Source organism: Ziziphus jujuba, chromosome 7 (assembly GCF_031755915.1).
Source record: "Ziziphus jujuba cultivar Dongzao chromosome 7, ASM3175591v1".
Lineage (NCBI taxonomy): Eukaryota > Viridiplantae > Streptophyta > Magnoliopsida > Rosales > Rhamnaceae > Ziziphus > Ziziphus jujuba.
The window spans coordinates 709,791-727,531 of record NC_083385.1 but is presented as its reverse complement, the minus strand read 5'-3'; the positions used below and the strand labels follow the sequence as shown (position 1 = coordinate 727,531).

Sequence of the window (17,741 nt, the reverse complement as noted above, 5' to 3'; positions counted from 1 at the left end):
TAGCTAGCTAGCTACTTTCAGAATATTTGTCATCAAAAAATCAAAAAAAAAAAAAGTCATGTTTCTTGCAAAACGTGTTCGTACAAACACGCTGGGAAGCATCTTAAAGCTTGCATTAATTGGATTTATTATTAAGCGTTTACTGTATTAATTAAACGAATTAATAAGAAGCAAGAAAGCAAAGTATGTATACGATATATATAATATACCATAATAATAATAATAAGAAGAAGAAGAAAGAAAGCAACGTATATATGTATACGGTATATACAATATACCATCATCATCATAATAATAACAATAATAATAATAATAATATTGCAGAAATAAATTAAAATTAAACAAAGTATAATTACGTAGCTAGCTAGCACTGATCAAATTAAACACCAGTCTTAAGCGGAAATCTAAATTATAAGATAATACCAATTCAAACAGAATCAAAAAGTCAGTTGTATTTATATGGATGGATTCGACACCTACTCAATATTCTACACTTTATCTCTCTTTTGACATAATCTTAACACTCCCACGTGGCACCTTCCCATTGGATTTATATCTTGGTGAAGATTCGTGCTCTCCAATACCCATACAAAACACGCCAATTTTATAAATTCCCTTCCTTTTGTTACAATCTTCGTGGTCGCAGACCACTTCAATTTATCTTACCTCATTTTGTTTGATCTTTGAGTAATATTCCCACTCTACTCTCCCTCCCTTGCTATATATAATAATCTCTGCCATATATTCTATGTATATATGTATTTATCTGTGCTAGCAGAGACATACCATCCACATTCAATATTCATGCATTTTGAGATAATTAATTAATTAGATTTAGGAATATAAGGTACGCTTTCCTTCTCTCTCTCTATCCAATTTAATAAGCCAGTAATATTCGTTAACTTTAAAATATATTAAAAAAATTATATATTGGTGTGGTAGCTAGCACAATGGAGACAGGCAAAAATAAAGAAATAAAGATTCGTGGCATTGTCAATTGCAATAGATTTCCCTATGGAATATAGCGAGCATGTAGATAAGTGATACACTGTCCCGAAACTTTTACCTTCTCTGTTTTTGCACATTAATTAGAGGACAAAACCGCATTCCTTTCCTATGTAGTCCTAATCAACAACATCGAGTGACATAAGACTTGGCATTTTGCTGACAGAGTGAGCTGTACTTAGGTTCCATGATCAATATAAGAAGTTAAATCCCATGATCGTCTTAGTCTACACCTATACATATGAGATCAAGTTGATGTTTAAAAGTTTTGTTTAATTTGTTTAAAAATAGAGCACTGGTGTGTGAATTGTTGGAAACAAGTTAATTACTTTGAGCAGCCTCTACCAAAAAAAAAAAAAAGTTGCTTTGACTAGTCCACTTGTCATTTTCTATCTCGTGGTACATGCTGGTAATTTATGGGCTGCTTCACTTGGAATCCGCCTAACTTCTTAGCAATCACCTTGACTTTGCATCATAAATTGATTTCTTGTCTATCTATATATATATATCACATTCTTATAATCAAATCACTTTTAGCGAATATATTTCTAGCTTATATATAATTTTGACATGACAGAGACATATATTAATATCTAAAAAAAGAAATGATACATGTCTCATATATATAATAGATTAATAAACTACCCAAAAAAAAAAAAAAAAAAGCCCTTTTACTTGTAAATCATTAACTTAATTGGGGTACTGTAAGATGGGTGTCAATTTTGCAATTATCCGCAAGACTTTGCAGCCAATGATTTTGAGGTCTTTTGGTTTAATTTGGATGGGTGGAAAAAAGGTTCCAGTAAGAAATGATATATACGTAAATTGCATTGCCCATCGAGAACAATCTCATCATATATATAATATTATATAAAAATATAATATTAAACTTCCATATCTGCTGGTGAGGACCTTGGGTTGATGCTTGTCTCTTCTCAACAGGCTCAAGTAGCCCAACACTGTCGTCACCTGATCATCACTCCGTTCACCATTTTTTTTTGTTCATTTCTTTCATATATTTTTTAAAAAATTTCTTTTTGGGGAGTTTTGGAATTAGGATTCAAATCTATTAGTTGCAAATCTCTCATATATACTCATTTAGTGTTATACAGTTCTTGCACATGGACATTCATGATATGATCTCGAGCCCCACGTCGTTGATTTATGGAAGCATATTCCCACTATCATTTTTATTTATTTATTTTTATCTCTTGGATTGTTTGATTAATTATTATATAGGGTTAGTTGAAATCGATCCATTCAAGGCACAATATCAAGAAATATCCTAACTCCCTATACATACATCTATAGCCTAGCTATAGCTAGGCACATGAATATCATACTCATATGTAACAATATATATATATATATATATATATATTAGTACCTCAACATTATATATATATATATATATATAATATAGTCCACAAAGCGAAAATATTAATCATGCTTTTGTGTATATATGTTTGTGGTATATAATTGATACTATTAATCATGCTTGTATATATTTGTTTGTGGTATATAATTAATGTATATATATGGTAGCTAGTCAAGAAATTGAATATAAGGTTTCCTTCGTTAACACGCATACGCATGTGTATATGATTAGAAACCATGCTATTATAATTAAATTAGTGGAAACTGCAGGATGATCCCGGCATATACTCTGTATATATACAAACTCTGTATATATACATATATATATATATATATATATATATATATATATATATATATATATATATATATATATATATATATATATATATATGTTGCATGATTAATGATGCTAAATTGAATGGCCATTAATAAAGGATAGGTTCGCTGTTATTTTTTTTGCTACATTAATCCTAAGAAGAGAAATTAAGAAGTTCTAATGAAGTACTTGATGTTCTGTTGCTTGGGAATGTGTGGGGTCGTCGAGATCTTCTCGGAGCTTCTATTTTGTCCGAGCTACGTTTGCAAATCAGAATCTTAATCTTGGGAGTAAATTGGTATCTTTGTCAGGCCATAGAACTTAACTACTCTTAGATTTTCTCAAAATATTTTTTGGCCTCCAAAAGGGTGTTGTTTATTAATGCATGATTTGGTTTTCTTTTTCAACATATGGAATTTAGAGTTTATTTGGCAAAAGATTTGATTAGTCATAGGTTAGCTAGAAAGCCAACCACCAATTTAAAAAGGGAACGAAAATTAGGAACGAGAGGATTAGTTAATATATTCAAATTAATTAATTATTATTCCAAGTAAAATTAAGATATATACATATATAATATATAGTTTTTTTAAGTTTCTTATGCATTAGTCCCTGCAGAGAAATTAAAAGAGGAAAATAAATTTGAGAAAGGAAGTATAAATAAAGAAAACACCCACCTTCTTCATCAACCACCATATGCGTATATATATATATATATATATATAATCGGTCTGTATCTTTAATGGAGATTGAGATAAATAAAGAAAGCATTGACAAGCTGACAGAAGCAACAGTTGTCATGTATAAACTAAAACTAGAGATAAAAACTGTATCTGTAAAACTAGAGGGAGGGTGATCTTTGATATTCTTGCTTACTCTAACACAATCAATTATTTTTCATATACACAATATTTTGTTTCTCTTATTTATTTATTTATTTGTTTGTTTGTTATTGTGCTGAGAGAGAGAGGCAAGTTGAGGGTGACCCTCTTCTAGTGTGAAAGCCCCACAAAAGCCATCTACATAAGAGGGTTTTTTGTCAAAGGTTTCTCATTCAACAGTAGTAAGGTTGTCTCCTCTCCTGTCTTCTGTTTTTCTTTCTCTTTGTTTCTTTCTCATTTCTTGTGTTTTTTCCCTCCTCTCCCATTGTTTTGAATCCACAATCTCATTGGTGTGGGGAGGAAGTGGCATACCAATTGGACCAACCTCAATTGACTTCTTTCTCAATTCTCAATATTATTAGAAACATAAAAGAAGAGGTAGCTAGCTAGCAATACAGTGATGGCAATTGAGATTGAAGTTGAGGCTGAGCAACGTTGTGTTGAGGCTGAGCTACCTTGTGTTGAGGTTGAGCTATCAAAGATAGCAGTTTCAGAAACTCACGGAGAAGACTCGCCATATTTCGCAGGGTGGAAAGCGTACGACGAAGACCCTTACGATGAAACTACCAACCCATCGGGAGTCATACAGATGGGATTGGCAGAGAATCAAGTAAGCGTGTATATATATATATATATCTTATATTGAATGTGTATATATATAATGTTTGTCTGATCAAAATATATTAACTAATACGAAATAATACTGCTGCTGAAGGTTTCATTTGATTTACTGGAGAAGTACTTGGAAGAGCATTACTATAATAATAATTATTCAGATCAAGAGGCACGGAGCTGCGGGTGGACGGGAAAAGGAGGAGGAGTGTCAGTGTCAAGCAGAGCAGGGGGGTTCAGAGAGAATGCTTTGTTTCAGGATTACCATGGGCTTTTGTGTTTCAGGAAGGCAATGGCCAGTTTTATGGAGCAAGTTCGAGGAGGGACGGCCAAGTTCGACCCAAGCAGGCTGGTGCTGACTGCGGGAGCCACCGCGGCCAATGAGCTTCTCACATTCATCTTGGCGGATCCTGGGGATGCGCTGCTGGTCCCCACCCCTTACTATCCTGGCTTCGACAGGGACTTGAGGTGGAGAACCGGCGTGAAGATCGTGCCCATCCACTGCAACAGCTCCAATGGTTTCCAGGTCACCACTGCGGCCTTGGAAGCCGCGTACGCCCAGGCGCAATCCATGAACCTCAAAGTGCGAGGCGTTCTCATCACCAACCCATCCAACCCTCTCGGCGCCACTCTCCGCCGTTCCGTCCTCCAAGACATTCTCGACTTCGTCGCCCGCAAGAACATTCATCTCGTCTCCGACGAAATCTACTCGGGATCCGTCTTCTCCTCCGCCGAGTTCGTGAGCGTCGCTGAGATTCTGGAAGCCAGGGGATACAGAGACTCGGAAAGAGTGCACATTGTTTATAGCCTTTCCAAAGACCTCGGCCTTCCAGGCTTCCGAGTTGGCACCATTTACTCTTACAACGACAAGGTGGTCACCACCGCCAGGAGGATGTCCAGCTTCACCTTGATATCTTCTCAAACGCAGCAGCTCTTGGCTTCCATGCTGGCCGACAAGGATTTCACTCACAATTACATCCACACTAACAGGGACAGACTCAAGAACAGGTACAACATCATCATCCAAGGCCTTAAGAGCGCCGGGATTGAGTGTTTGCAGGGTAATGCCGGTTTGTTTTGCTGGATGAATTTAAGTCCCCTCCTCGACAAACCCACCCAAGAAGCCGAACTGTCCCTTTGGAATTCCATCCTCCATCAAGTCAAGCTCAATATATCTCCTGGCTCTTCTTGCCACTGCTCTGAACCAGGTTGGTTTCGGGTGTGCTTTGCCAACATGACTGAGCACACACTTGAAGTCGCATTGAAAAGAATACACACTTTTATGCAAAACAGAAATCGCAATTAATTAATTAGAATATATGCATATACCACATCCAAAAAAATATAAACCTATATATTATCTTCTCATTATAAGTAATCTCCATATTATACCTTCGATCTTCTTCTTCTTTTTTTATGGTTCCAGCCATTTCCATTATATTCTTTTGGATGACAACCAAATTTGATCAGCAAACTGGTGGCTTGTCTCACCTATGACTATCCGATACTGTACTATATCAAGATTTACTTGAAAGCATCTATACACCATTGTTTTCTTGCTTTGGCCATCTAAGCAAGTTGTCTTGCTTCGCTTCAATCGGCAAAGCAAGTTAATTTCTCTCCGAGAAATTTTTATTATTTTGTACAATTTGGTTGATACTAGTTATTAATGGAGAAGTACTTTTTTTTTTTCCTTATCTTTTTATTATATATTTAGCTCTCTTGAATTAACCTTACACATACATATACATATATATACACACTTTAATTTATGTCGGCCAACTTAATTAATTTGACTGGGTCACCATGACCAAAATATATTCAAGTAAGAAATGCATGGTTTACTTCTGAGTTGTGAGCTAGCTAGATATATGTAAAACAAGTGTGGAAGATATATCGGGTGATGGACGGGATGGAGTATAACTATTCAAACTTATATATATATATATAATATAATAAAACAAGAGCTATTGTTAACTATATATATATATATATATATATAAAACTTTGACATTTGAAGTTGGTTCAGTCACCGCCATGTCATGCTCAGATAACCTGGCTTGATTAAGATGTAGTAATTAGATAACATAAAACTCTTTTGCTTTATAATTTCTATAAGCTTGCGTGCCATGCTTTTGCACCAAATATTGGTCCACCACGTGATACCACCTGATACACGCTCAGACTCTCTGATTGGCTCATTATCATTGCTGATTAACCACCACATTTTCAGACTTAAATTAACAACTTTTTTAACATCTATATATACATATATATATATATATATATATATTGAAACAGACACACATAAGCTCAATTATATAACGTATATATATATATATATATATATATGTTTATTAGTTTATAAATCTGGGTGATCCGATGAGTTTGTTGAATATATATATATATATATATATACTCTAACAAATTAAGATCGAAAGGTAGTGCTAATAATCCATATATCAAGCAGCATGAGGATTAATAATAGGCGCATTATGGACCTTACAATGGGGCATTAATTATAATTATCCATTCTAGTTAACATAATCAAGTTTATATATATTAATCATATTTTGTCTACATCATTGATCACTACTTTAAGAAGTGGACGCATTATTAACGACACGCATACATATATATAGAGTTTCCTCAAATGTCCATTTGACTTTAACAAGCTTTATATAACTTTCACAACTAATTAAGGAAAATCTTAAACAATAATGCAGTTAATAATTAGCTAAGAATGTTTGTTAGTTATCGATTGAATGGTTTTCTTATCTTTCAACTATCAATTTGCTAGAAAACTTTCATCATTTTTAAAATATTGTCTTGATAAACTTTGTTACATATGCAATTTGATATATTTTGTTAATTATGTCAACTCGTGCATTTCGAGAGTTTTGTTAATTATGGCAAAACATCTCCGAGCTTTGAATTGTTAAACTTAATTTTGTAGTTGAATTTTCGGAGAAAGTCAATGTAGAATTATCAATTAAATGAAGTCATATTCTTTGTTGTCCGGCCTAATAAATGCTAAGAAGTTGTAAACCTTTCAAACAAGCATAATAAGAATTACATTTTAATTGGGTGGAAAGGACATTGCCTATACCAGTTGGTATTTGACTTTCACTAATTAAAAGAAATATTTAACAAAAAAAGTTTTAAAGTCTTTCTACCTCCTAAATTTGTTTTTGCTACTTGTTTTTTTTTTTTTTTTTTTTAAAGTTATACTACTATACGCCAGTTGTTAATTTGACATGAAAACGTTGTGGAAAGCAAAAAACAACAGACATGATATATATACGATGATTTTGGAGATGGACCATATGATCAGTAAATATTCATGAAAACCTAATTAATTAATTATGAATAATTAGAAATTGAGAAGGAAAAAATAAAAAAGAGAAAGGAAAAGGAAAGAAGAAAGATGGTGTACCACGTGTGGAAGTTGTTGGGAGGATTCTGGAGCGGCGTAGAGCTTGATGTTGACAATTTCCATATATGAATGAAATCAACACTTACTAATCTCGACGCCTAAACCAACACATCTCTCTCGCTCTCTCTCTCTCTCTAAACATTTGAAGTCAAACGTCAACTGTTTACCATAAATGTACCCAGCCAATGATAAGCGTCCAGGTCATAACGCATAAGCCCGTGTGGGTACACCACGGTATTAGGCAAGATTTTCTCCCCTCGGGATTGCCGATTGGGAAGAACAAAAGGACGCTGAATCTGAATGAATGGCCATAAAGTGCAAAACTCTTTTTTTCTGGCGTGATAGTCGCTGCGACTATTTTTTTTGTTTTTTTTTTTTTTTTTTGTTTTTGGAGGGGGGGTGTTTGGAATTGGAATAGAAATTTTTTAGCAAAGACCAAAATCAAAATAATAAACCAAAAATAAAATGGTTAATTAATTAAATTTATAATACTATCTTATATATCTCTTTTTATGGCATTTAAATTGTTCCTAAGTAAGAGACAAAAGGCTTTTGTATGGGAACAACTCAATGATAACAGCTATTGTTTCTGTAAAAATAAATAAAATTTCATCCTAAATGAGTAAGTCTACCGACTAAGAGGGTGGGATTGATTGATGGGTAGGGTACGTTTTGTTAAGGCCACAGAATTTGTTCGGCCTCGCGGTTGTGTTTTTGTTAAGGCCATATTTTGTTTTCCTCCACCTAGCGAGTTGCTGTGTCTGGTCTCGTTCATCAACACTGGGCCTCCTTTTTTAAGAGATCACATGGGCTTCTTCTACACCCACTCTGGAAACTCATTCAGACCCACCGAACAGGCCTCTTTCTCTTTTATTTTAAGTTTAACCTATGTTGCCTTTTCCTAAATTTAACTGCTAAAAAATCACATTGTAAATTATAATTTTGTTAAATTTACAGCACTTATTATTATTATTTTTTTTCCAGCACTTATTGAAATATGGAGCTGATTGTATATTTATAATTAACATGAATATAACAAATTTTTACCTCAAAAAAAAAAAAAAGACATAGCATGAAAATAATAAAAATAAGGCTTATATATAATAATGGCAAAGTAGAAAACTTGGACTCCAATCCACAGTACGATTTTCTCTGGTTTCATTCGCAACTTAGCAACGGCCGCAGCAGCGAGAGAAGTAAAGCAAAGCAAAGCAAAGCAAAGAACCATATTTGTCTCCTGACCTTTGCATTCAAATCAACTACAACAACAAACAACAAAGTAAAACCTCCTTTCTTTTCCCACTATTATTTGTTTCGATCTATCGTCTTTGCTATTTTGCTACGACTGTGTGTTTCGGTATATTTTGCGATTTAGATTCTATTCATCAAAAAAATTAGATTCTATTCCCAAAAATCCTTTTTGTTTTTCTCGTTTGATGTTTTGCTTTAAGTATGGTTCACAATACTATGATTTTGGAGGTGAATTTTAAGAATTTGGGTTTTAGCTGAATGCATATAAACGAAATTTATAATTGGGTTGCTCAAATTTCCTGAAATTTCCATATGAAATATATTTATTTATATATATATATATATATATATATATATATATATATATATGAAGTCATTTTGGTTGCTGTTTGTTTGATTGAATAATGGTTTGTGATGGTTTATTTTGGAGGAGAAGCATCAGAATTGGGTTTTTTTACCTAAATTCCTGTAAAACAAATTTTTGTCATCCATGGTTGAAGTTTACTGCTTATTCGACTTAGTTTGGAGGTTTAGTTGGAGGATCTTTGTTTTTTGAGATTTTAGATGATTACCCAGAACTCAATTTTAATTTCTTTTTAGAAGAAGTTTTCTTTAAAATTTATTGTTTTTTGTATTGTAGCATGAGGACCTTGATGAACTGAAGCCTCAATTATTTACTGGTCAGATCAAGTTCGTAGTACAGATTCCATCTTTTATGAAAAATGTTGTCTATTCGTGTAGGAAAGTTAGCTCCTTCTGGTCTTCGCTGTGTGTAATGTGAAGTGTGTCCGGATTTGATACTGTTTAGTGTATTGTTCTTCCAATCGTGGGTCGTCTTTAATGACAAGAAAGCTGATGTATTTGTGTGTTCAATGCTAATTGACATTTATATTACTTTTTCAGTTCTATGCTTCTGAGCCTTAGAATACTGCAACTAACTTTCCTCAGATGATAGTTTAACTATTGTGTGATATATACAGTTTCATTGTAATGTTCAGGAAGATAGTAACGTTGCTTTTGGAGCTTATCTTTTGGTTGATCCTTTTAACATGTTTCACACTAAACCTTCATTTAACTAATCTAGCGGTTTATTTAGTGTTTTGAGTATGTTTGTCACTTGATAAAAATATATAAAACTTACAACTTTCAGGTTTGGAAGAGTTAACTTCTTGCCTAACCCGCTTTTTTACTAGACAAAGGACGTGGAGCTCACTGTGAATAAGTGACAGTTAGGAAAATGTGACTTTAAATTTTTAAACTGTGCATTTAATTTGCTTCAGATTGATTAATAATTATATTATCTTTTTGTTACTGAATTTAGGCTTAATCTTGATGGCATCGAAGTTGCGTCAGCTGCAATCTAAGGCATCTCAAGCATCACAATTTCTGAGCAAGCATGGATCTGTTTACTATAAGCAGTTGTTGGAGGAGAACAAGCAATATATTCAGGAGCCACCCACAGTTGAGAAATGCAATGTCCTGGCAAAGCAATTGTTTTACACTCGGCTTGCAAGGTTATACTTCTGATCTTTGTCATCTTACCATTTGCTTTTTTAAGTTTTAACTTCACTTGGCCCTGCTAGGAATTCTAGAGACCATTACGGAGTTTATATATAAACTTCCTTTACTCAATGCCTGAAGGCCCCTTTTGCAAGATTGCAGTTTTGTATGACTACAATTGGGTCGTGTATTTTTCTACCTGACTTATGAGTTTCCATAGAGGATTAAAAGGTCCATGCGCATTGAATGGTTGAATCCTTCTCTATTGTGTTGCTATTTTGCATTAACTAGCACTGCCATGCTTATGCTTGTAGTTTTATACTGTTCTTGTAGGCATACACATATATTAGTCAGGCAAAAGCATCAAGTTTTTAACATCTATTTTTGTGAAATATAAAGATAACATTATTCTTGGTTTGCTGCTTTTGACTTTTGTATATCACTTTGGTTACCTGATGCATCTGGGTGTAAATTGTATCTTTAAGATCTAACTGATTTTCGTCAATCCTCTGGATATTTGGTGTATGATATCTGTTAATAGTCATGCGCCCCTTTCCAGTCCCAATCTAAGAAAAAATGTTGTTTCTTATTGGCAATCTAATGGAATAATGTACAAAATCGAGTAAGCATACATACTATGCTATGACACAGCTTCCAAGACACTTTGTAATCAATTGCAATGATATTTAGGAACAATATGTATACTAGTGTTGCTATGGTGAGGATGGTGCAAGTGCAAATTGGGTAATCTAAATTAACCTATGTGGCTTTGCTGTATGATTCAGTTGACTTATATTTCACCATGCAGTATTCCCGGTCGATACGAGTCGTTCTGGAAGGAAGTTGATTATGTGAAGCATATATGGAAGAACAGGCAAGAATTGAAGGTGGAAGATGCTGGTATAGCCGCTTTGTTTGGGCTGGAGTGCTTTGCCTGGTTTTGTGCGGGAGAGATTGTGGGGAGGGGATTCACTTTCACTGGTTACTATGTGTGAGATAACAACCAATTTGGTGGAAAATTGTTTCTTAGGGATTGCATCTCTGTAAAACCCCTCTTATCATTTGCGTGTCTGAACAACTGCGGGAAGTATGCATTGCAAATGCAATGAATTTTATTTTTTGTTTTATTGCTGGAAATTTTTGGTAGCTGAGAAATCGGGGGGAAAACTCGTTGACAGCCTTAATAATCATCCATGTGTTGTTTTTGTTTTGTGTTGCAACTTGGAAGCTACTGCTGCCACATCTAATGGCTGATAATACTGCAAAATTTATTGCCTTTGATTTTGTTTCATTACTAAATTTCGGTCCAAGTGCTCGGAGGTGGCGCATGCTGGATCTTCTTTCTGCATTTTTTTATTTCTTAAAAATCATAGCCTCACAGGTGTTAATGTTGTTTGTTTCCGACTTTTAAACACCAAAATCCACGTGAAATACATATATATATATATATATATATATATATATATAGAGAGAGAGAGAGAGAGAGAGTGGGGCTAGCATCAGGTCGGTCCCGATGGCAATATACACGGACCAAAAACATGGAAAAGAGACTGGCTTTTAGATTACTGGTTTTATAGCTGACGATGATGATGATAAGGGTGGGTGGTGGCAATGAGATTCTTCAATTAGAGAATTAGAATTTGGGAAGTGTTCTATACATATATATTGGAAGTGTTCCATAATCCAGTAGAAGCTTCTCCACATCGTTTTGAATTGAATCCCAACACCTACAAACGCACAGCTTCGATTCCCAAGAAAATCAATGAGTTAGTTTGGAATCGAGGGGAGTGAAGGATCTGGAAGATGATGCAGTGATCGGCGATGCAGAGCTGAAGGGTGGGTATGGGGTTGTCAATCTGGGGGTTGAAATTGGGATGCCACTCAATGTCGAGGCCAACCATGAGGAGGGTAGTGTTGTTGTCATTGTTGGTGTTGTTGTTGTGTGTGGCAGTGGGGTGGTGGTGGTGGAGATGAAGAGTGTGAGATCCAAGAATCCACCATGGAAGGAGTGTGGGTGTCCAAAGTGATGTCGTATAGATTGTGGGTGATCTGAACCATCCGTTTTTAATCTAAAGGTCAGTTTTTTTTTCCACATTTTTGGACCGCGTATATTGCCATTAGGACCGACCTGATGCTAGCCTCACTCTATATATATATATATATATATATATATATATATATATATATATATATATATATATATAGAGAGAGAGAGAGAGAGAGAGAGAGAGAGAGGGTCTACCATGGGACCAACCGCATGCCTTATGTGCGGATAAAAAATGTGATTAAAATTTGAGCCCTTTGATTTGCACATCTGGCATCAACGATCCTGGATAAAAATTGGTCTCACGTGAAAATTTTGGCCAAATCTCCCATTTTCCATTCACAAATTCCCTTCTCTTCTCCTCCCATTTCTTCTTCCATGCAGCTTAGTTTTACTTCTCCATTCCAGTGACGTTGCAAGCCACCGATTTCTAGCTTTTGGAAAAGTCGTTCAGCCCCACCTGTGCCATCCCTGCCCCAGATAAAATTCGCAACTTCTCTGCTGCTTCCACCGGCCACCAGCCAATCCTGTCCTAGATTTTCATCGTTTTCCTTTTGTTTATCTTTGTTTTTATTCTTTATAAATGAAATTCAGCAATCTATGTTACTATAATTTCAGATCGGTTACCAGAAAAGTAGAGGAAAATATTTATATTTTTTTGACTTTTTTTTTTTTTTTTTTTCTCCTATGAATATTAATAAGGTCTATTCTCTTTATGTGCTATATCTGAGTCGAAATGGTTTAATTTGTTTTTCATGTTGAGTAAAGCTTTTTGTTCCCTCAACACCGAGATATCATTTATCAATAAATAGGCTTGTTGAAAGTTGACTGCTAAGATTCTTAGGCTTTAGAGCCAATAGTTTCTCTTCCACAGCAGTGTACTCTGCAATAGAGCCAGATTGCTTGGGACCCTCAAGAGCTTTCCCATGTATATCCCCATATACTTCATCCCCTTCTTTAAACTCCTTTACTTGGCTCCCAACCTTTACTACCACACCGGCAACATCATATCCTGGAACAGTCTTCAAAGAATGCAAAAAAATAAAAATTAAAAAAATAAATCCTTCAGTTAATTTCTTTCATACAAGAAAAAACCTTAAACCCCCAAAATGTCCAAAATGTCATTTTAACAAACGGATAACATACAAAAGAAATTTCATCATTTTCCATTTCAGTACTACAATTGTAAACTATACACTCGAAACTAATCCAAACACACATTCTAATTGCAATAATCCTAACAAAAAATCCGAGTTCAAATCAAGAGTTTTTACCGGAAGTGGAGAATCGGTATTCTTGAACTTGCCCTGCCTCCTCTTGAAATCAACTGGGTTAAGAGCCGCGGCGACGACCTTAATCAGAACCTGGTCTTCCTTCACTTCGGGTACAGAAACTTTGGTATCGAGCTTCAAAACATCAACACCCCCGTATTCACCATAAACCCATGCCTTCATTTCAGAAGGCAAAGATGATATTTTCGATGCTTCAGTGGAAGCAGGGGAAGCCTGGGAAGTAGCAGAGATTCTGAAAGAAGGAAGCGGAGAAAACCACCCAACTCTGCGAGATGAGCAGCCAGTGGGTGAGAAAATCTGGGGCCGTCGATGCCAGATGTGCAAATCAAAGGGCTCACATTTTAATCACAGTTTTTGGCCCGCACTAAAGCATGCGGTTCCCATGGTGGACTATGTATATACAGGGTCCAGTCGGTAGTCATTGCTGATAATTTTTTATAATATTAGTAATAATTTTTTAAAAAATAATTATTAATATTATAAAAAAGTTGTTATTAATACTGTAATTCTATGCGCACCGTTCTCACACGAAACCGTTCTCACCTTTCGTGTGCCGTTGAATGAAAAGTGATCAAAGGAGAAAAAAGTGTACTTTTTTAACTTGGCCTTTTCAGATTTCTATACACATACACTTTTTTAACTTGGCCTTTTCAGATTTCTATACACATTCTTATTTCTTATTTATACGAGAACAAAACTAGGGATGATTTTCTCTTGCTCGTTTAACTTGAAAATGTTTTAAAACCTCTGTCTTGCTTTTAAATCATATTTATTTAATTTCTTTTAAAAGTAAATAATCATCAAACTCTTACTAGAGTGAGAGTCCCATGACAAGAAAATAATAATAATAATTAGTAAAAATTATATTTTGGATCTTAAGCATAATTGCAGGCTGTCCTGAAAGAGTGATAAGAAGTAGGGTTTGTCCTTGGGGGTGAACCCGAGCGGCCCAAATATGGATACCACACCCAGGCCCTAGAGGTGGAGCTTATTGGGCGGGGTGCAGCGATACCAAGGAAATCCACGTGTTCAATTACTATTGGAGAAGTGATTCAATTTCCTCCAATGGGGATGGGTTTTAAAAAAATAAAAGAAGGAAAAGGGAAGAAAACAGGGGAGGGAGGAAAGAAAGAGAAGAAGGCAGAAGAGGGCGGGGACGTCTCTCAAAGGAAAAGGAGTAGGCTTCTTGTTTTGTTTTTCTTGTGTATTTTCCGTTGCGGAGAAGAGAAAAGAGAATGTGGAGTGGTGCGGGTATTATTCTCGCCACAACACGTGTCTCCGGCTCATTGGTGGTGGTGGCGATGGTGGTGTTCGCCTCCGTGGTTGGCCTGGCTCAGTCCTCTAACAATGATTCCGAGGTAACATTCATTGAGGCCGGAAAGAAATTTGGATATTTGGTAATTAACAAATAATTGAAGGTCTAATCTAAGGTGGATGGGGTTTAATTTCAATTCTCAAATTTTCAATGGGCAGGTCAAGTGCAGCAGGACCTGCGTTGCACAGAATTGTAATTGTAAGTTTTTTTCTTTTTCTTTTTTTTCGGCCCCCGGGGGGGGGGGTTGGTGGTGGTTTGAAATATTCCCAAAAAAATATATTTTAATAATTTCATTACCTGCTGAATAAATTAAACATGGTAATATCAATATGTGAGTGAGTGTTAAAAAAGTGAATTGATGATATGATGGGATTGATGTTAGCTGTTGGCATTCGATACGGGAAGTTCTGCGGAGTAGGATGGAGTGGGTGCCCAGGTGAGAAGCCCTGTGATGATCTGGATGCTTGTTGTCAGATTCACGACGATTGCGTCTCTAACAAAGGTACACTCTTTCCTTCCAATTCTTTTTTTCTAATCTGATATTAAAAATGCTTAATTCAATTCCCCCCACTGACAAATCGATGACATGGAATGCTACTGTTGTCTATGTTTGTTTACCATATAATTTTATTGTGTTTTTTTTCCTCTTCTTCTGTTCGAAATTCGTAAATTTTTTTTTTTTGTTTTGTTTTGTGCGCAACCACCCCTCCATAGTCTATCGTAATGGTTTCAATTCTACAGTTCCTTACTAGGAATAAACAACATATATTTCATTAAACTATTAAATTCTCTTTTTATGTGTCCTTCCCTCCCAACTATTCCTCCCGAGCCAAAGCAGGTTCAAAAACAATGAAAAAAAATAAATAAAAGCACTTTTGAATTGAAATTTGAGGCCCGTAGCAATGATTCTTGTGGAATTCCCATGAGGCTTTTTTCTTTATTTTTGCAAAAAGGAAAAAAAAAAAAATTGGCATTAATTTTTACTGTTTGTGAAGCAAAGTATAAAAGCTGCAATAATACATGGTGAATTATTTAGTTAGCTTGAGTTATGCGAGAAATCCAGTGCACTATTTCCTGTTGTAAGACACTGTTGTGGGGAATTCTGGTGTTAATGTATGGACATTTTTCAGGTTTAACAAATGTGAAATGCCATGAGAAGTTCAAGAGGTGCATAAAGAAAGTACAGAAATCAGGCAAGGTTGGATTTTCTCGGGAGTGCCCTTATGAGACAGCCGTGCCTACTATGGTACAGGGTATGGATTTAGCCATCTTATTGAGCCAGTTTGGCAACTCCAAGCTTGAACTCTGAATGGTTACGCCCAAACAATGTGGAACACAACCCTTGCTTTGTCAAAGAGCCAATCCTTTTTAAAATGGCTCACCAACTCCAACTCCAACTCCAATCAGAGGTTTATTATCATGTTATACTACCTCAGCCCCAAGACTCTAGATATAAAACCCTTTTCTTTTTTTTTCCCTTTTTTTTTTTTTTTTTTTTTCCCCCTCCTTTTAAGAACATTTCCTAATGTCTTGTTATTTTAGAAGCCGTCTGTCTGGTGCTTAAGCTTAGGATCAGGGAAATGCCATTAAAGCCACTAAAGCTACTAAAGCCTTCGCCTATGACCACCTTTTCTTCTTTTTCTTCGAGATTCATGTTGTCTGTAATTTCCATATGTGCATTTCCAAAGGCTTTTTTACCATCTACCGAAAAATACTTAGGAGAATGTGATGCCTATACCTGTGCTATTCGACAAGAAAAATGCTACTTTTAATTTTCCTTTACGGAAAAGAAAAGAAAAGTTTCTTAATCACCAATCAAAATGGAAAATCACACGCCATTTGCTTAAAAAATATTACCTCTATTCTATGAGGTTTGGACTTTGCCTTTTGGCCACCCTCTTAAGAGCTTTTGTAGAGGTGGAATCATTTTGAATTTTGCAATAGAATATTAGGATGTAAAAGCACTTGAGTTTCGTTTCCAATTTGTGTCTTAATATTCATGTATTTTTTCTATATCCACATAAAATAAAAAGAGACGCCTGATGTTGAAAAGACATTTGTTCCCCTTCAAAGATGGCGTTGGCAACACTCAACTAACCCAACCATGTTATAAGTACGTGGCTCCCATCCCATGGATGCATAATAATAATTGTTACATACATATATATATATATATATATATATATATATATTATTATATTACATATTTTGTGAATGCATAATAATAATTAGTATGAAAGAAAAATGTAGGTTTTGGTTGTTTGCGAAAGACAATTTGTAAGTTACAACGACAATATCAATCGACGTGGAAGGTTAGAGAAGTTGGAAATCTGAAAACGTGAAACAATTATTACTATTATTTCTGTTTTTTAAAGTCCAATGACAACGCGTTGAAGTCGGCGTAGGGTTAAATTTGGTCAACCTGACTATCACGCGCAGTTATTGCTCTGTTACTTCTATTCAACATAACAATCTTTGTTTTAGAATAATTATCCAACATAAAAAATTCAATTAAAATAAAATTTATTTATTTATTTTGATTGATTTATAATATATATTAATTTTATAAAATAATGATCATATTTGTGTATATATATATATATATATTTATTTATATTTACCAATAATTTTAAATTTTTTAAACTAATTCACAAGTATATTTAATGAGAATATGAAGTGTGAAAATAAATATATTACATAAGCAATATA

General features: G+C 34.9%; 4 protein-coding genes across 5 annotated transcripts; 3 read left to right on the top strand and 1 right to left on the bottom strand.

Moving 5' to 3' along the window:
• Positions 1-3,775: 3,775 nt before the first annotated feature.
• On the top strand, positions 3,776-5,814 carry LOC107423985 (1-aminocyclopropane-1-carboxylate synthase 7). The gene is made up of 2 exons (XM_016033658.4): positions 3,776-4,192; positions 4,298-5,814. The coding sequence occupies exons 1-2, from the start codon at positions 3,983-3,985 to the stop codon at positions 5,498-5,500; spliced, it is 1,413 nt and encodes a 470-aa protein (XP_015889144.3). The 5' UTR covers positions 3,776-3,982; the 3' UTR covers positions 5,501-5,814.
• A 2,950-nt stretch (positions 5,815-8,764) lies between these two features.
• On the top strand, positions 8,765-11,660 carry LOC125423916 (uncharacterized). Of its 2 annotated transcripts, XM_048479790.2 has the most exons (4): positions 8,790-8,909; positions 10,032-10,109; positions 10,203-10,395; positions 11,190-11,660. In XM_048479790.2, the coding sequence occupies exons 3-4, from the start codon at positions 10,214-10,216 to the stop codon at positions 11,374-11,376; spliced, it is 369 nt and encodes a 122-aa protein (XP_048335747.1). In that variant the 5' UTR covers positions 8,790-8,909; positions 10,032-10,109; positions 10,203-10,213; the 3' UTR covers positions 11,377-11,660. The 2 variants fall into 2 exon arrangements, with proteins under 2 accessions (XP_048335746.1, XP_048335747.1); XM_048479789.2 differs by lacking the exon at positions 10,032-10,109 and having other exon boundaries at positions 8,765-8,909.
• Positions 11,661-12,563: 903 nt separating this feature from the next.
• LOC132804516 (2-methylene-furan-3-one reductase-like) lies at positions 12,564-14,095 on the bottom strand. Its single transcript, XM_060819077.1, has 2 exons — positions 13,700-14,095; positions 12,564-13,447 (listed from the first exon to the last, which is right to left on the bottom strand). Exons 1-2 carry the CDS (start codon positions 13,877-13,879, stop codon positions 13,220-13,222), a joined length of 408 nt encoding a protein of 135 aa, XP_060675060.1. The 5' UTR covers positions 13,880-14,095; the 3' UTR covers positions 12,564-13,219.
• A 719-nt stretch (positions 14,096-14,814) lies between these two features.
• On the top strand, positions 14,815-16,542 carry LOC107407991 (probable phospholipase A2 homolog 1). Its single transcript, XM_016015335.4, has 4 exons — positions 14,815-15,075; positions 15,191-15,230; positions 15,415-15,534; positions 16,163-16,542. Exons 1-4 carry the CDS (start codon positions 14,953-14,955, stop codon positions 16,339-16,341), a joined length of 462 nt encoding a protein of 153 aa, XP_015870821.1. The 5' UTR covers positions 14,815-14,952; the 3' UTR covers positions 16,342-16,542.
• Positions 16,543-17,741: the final 1,199 nt, after the last annotated feature.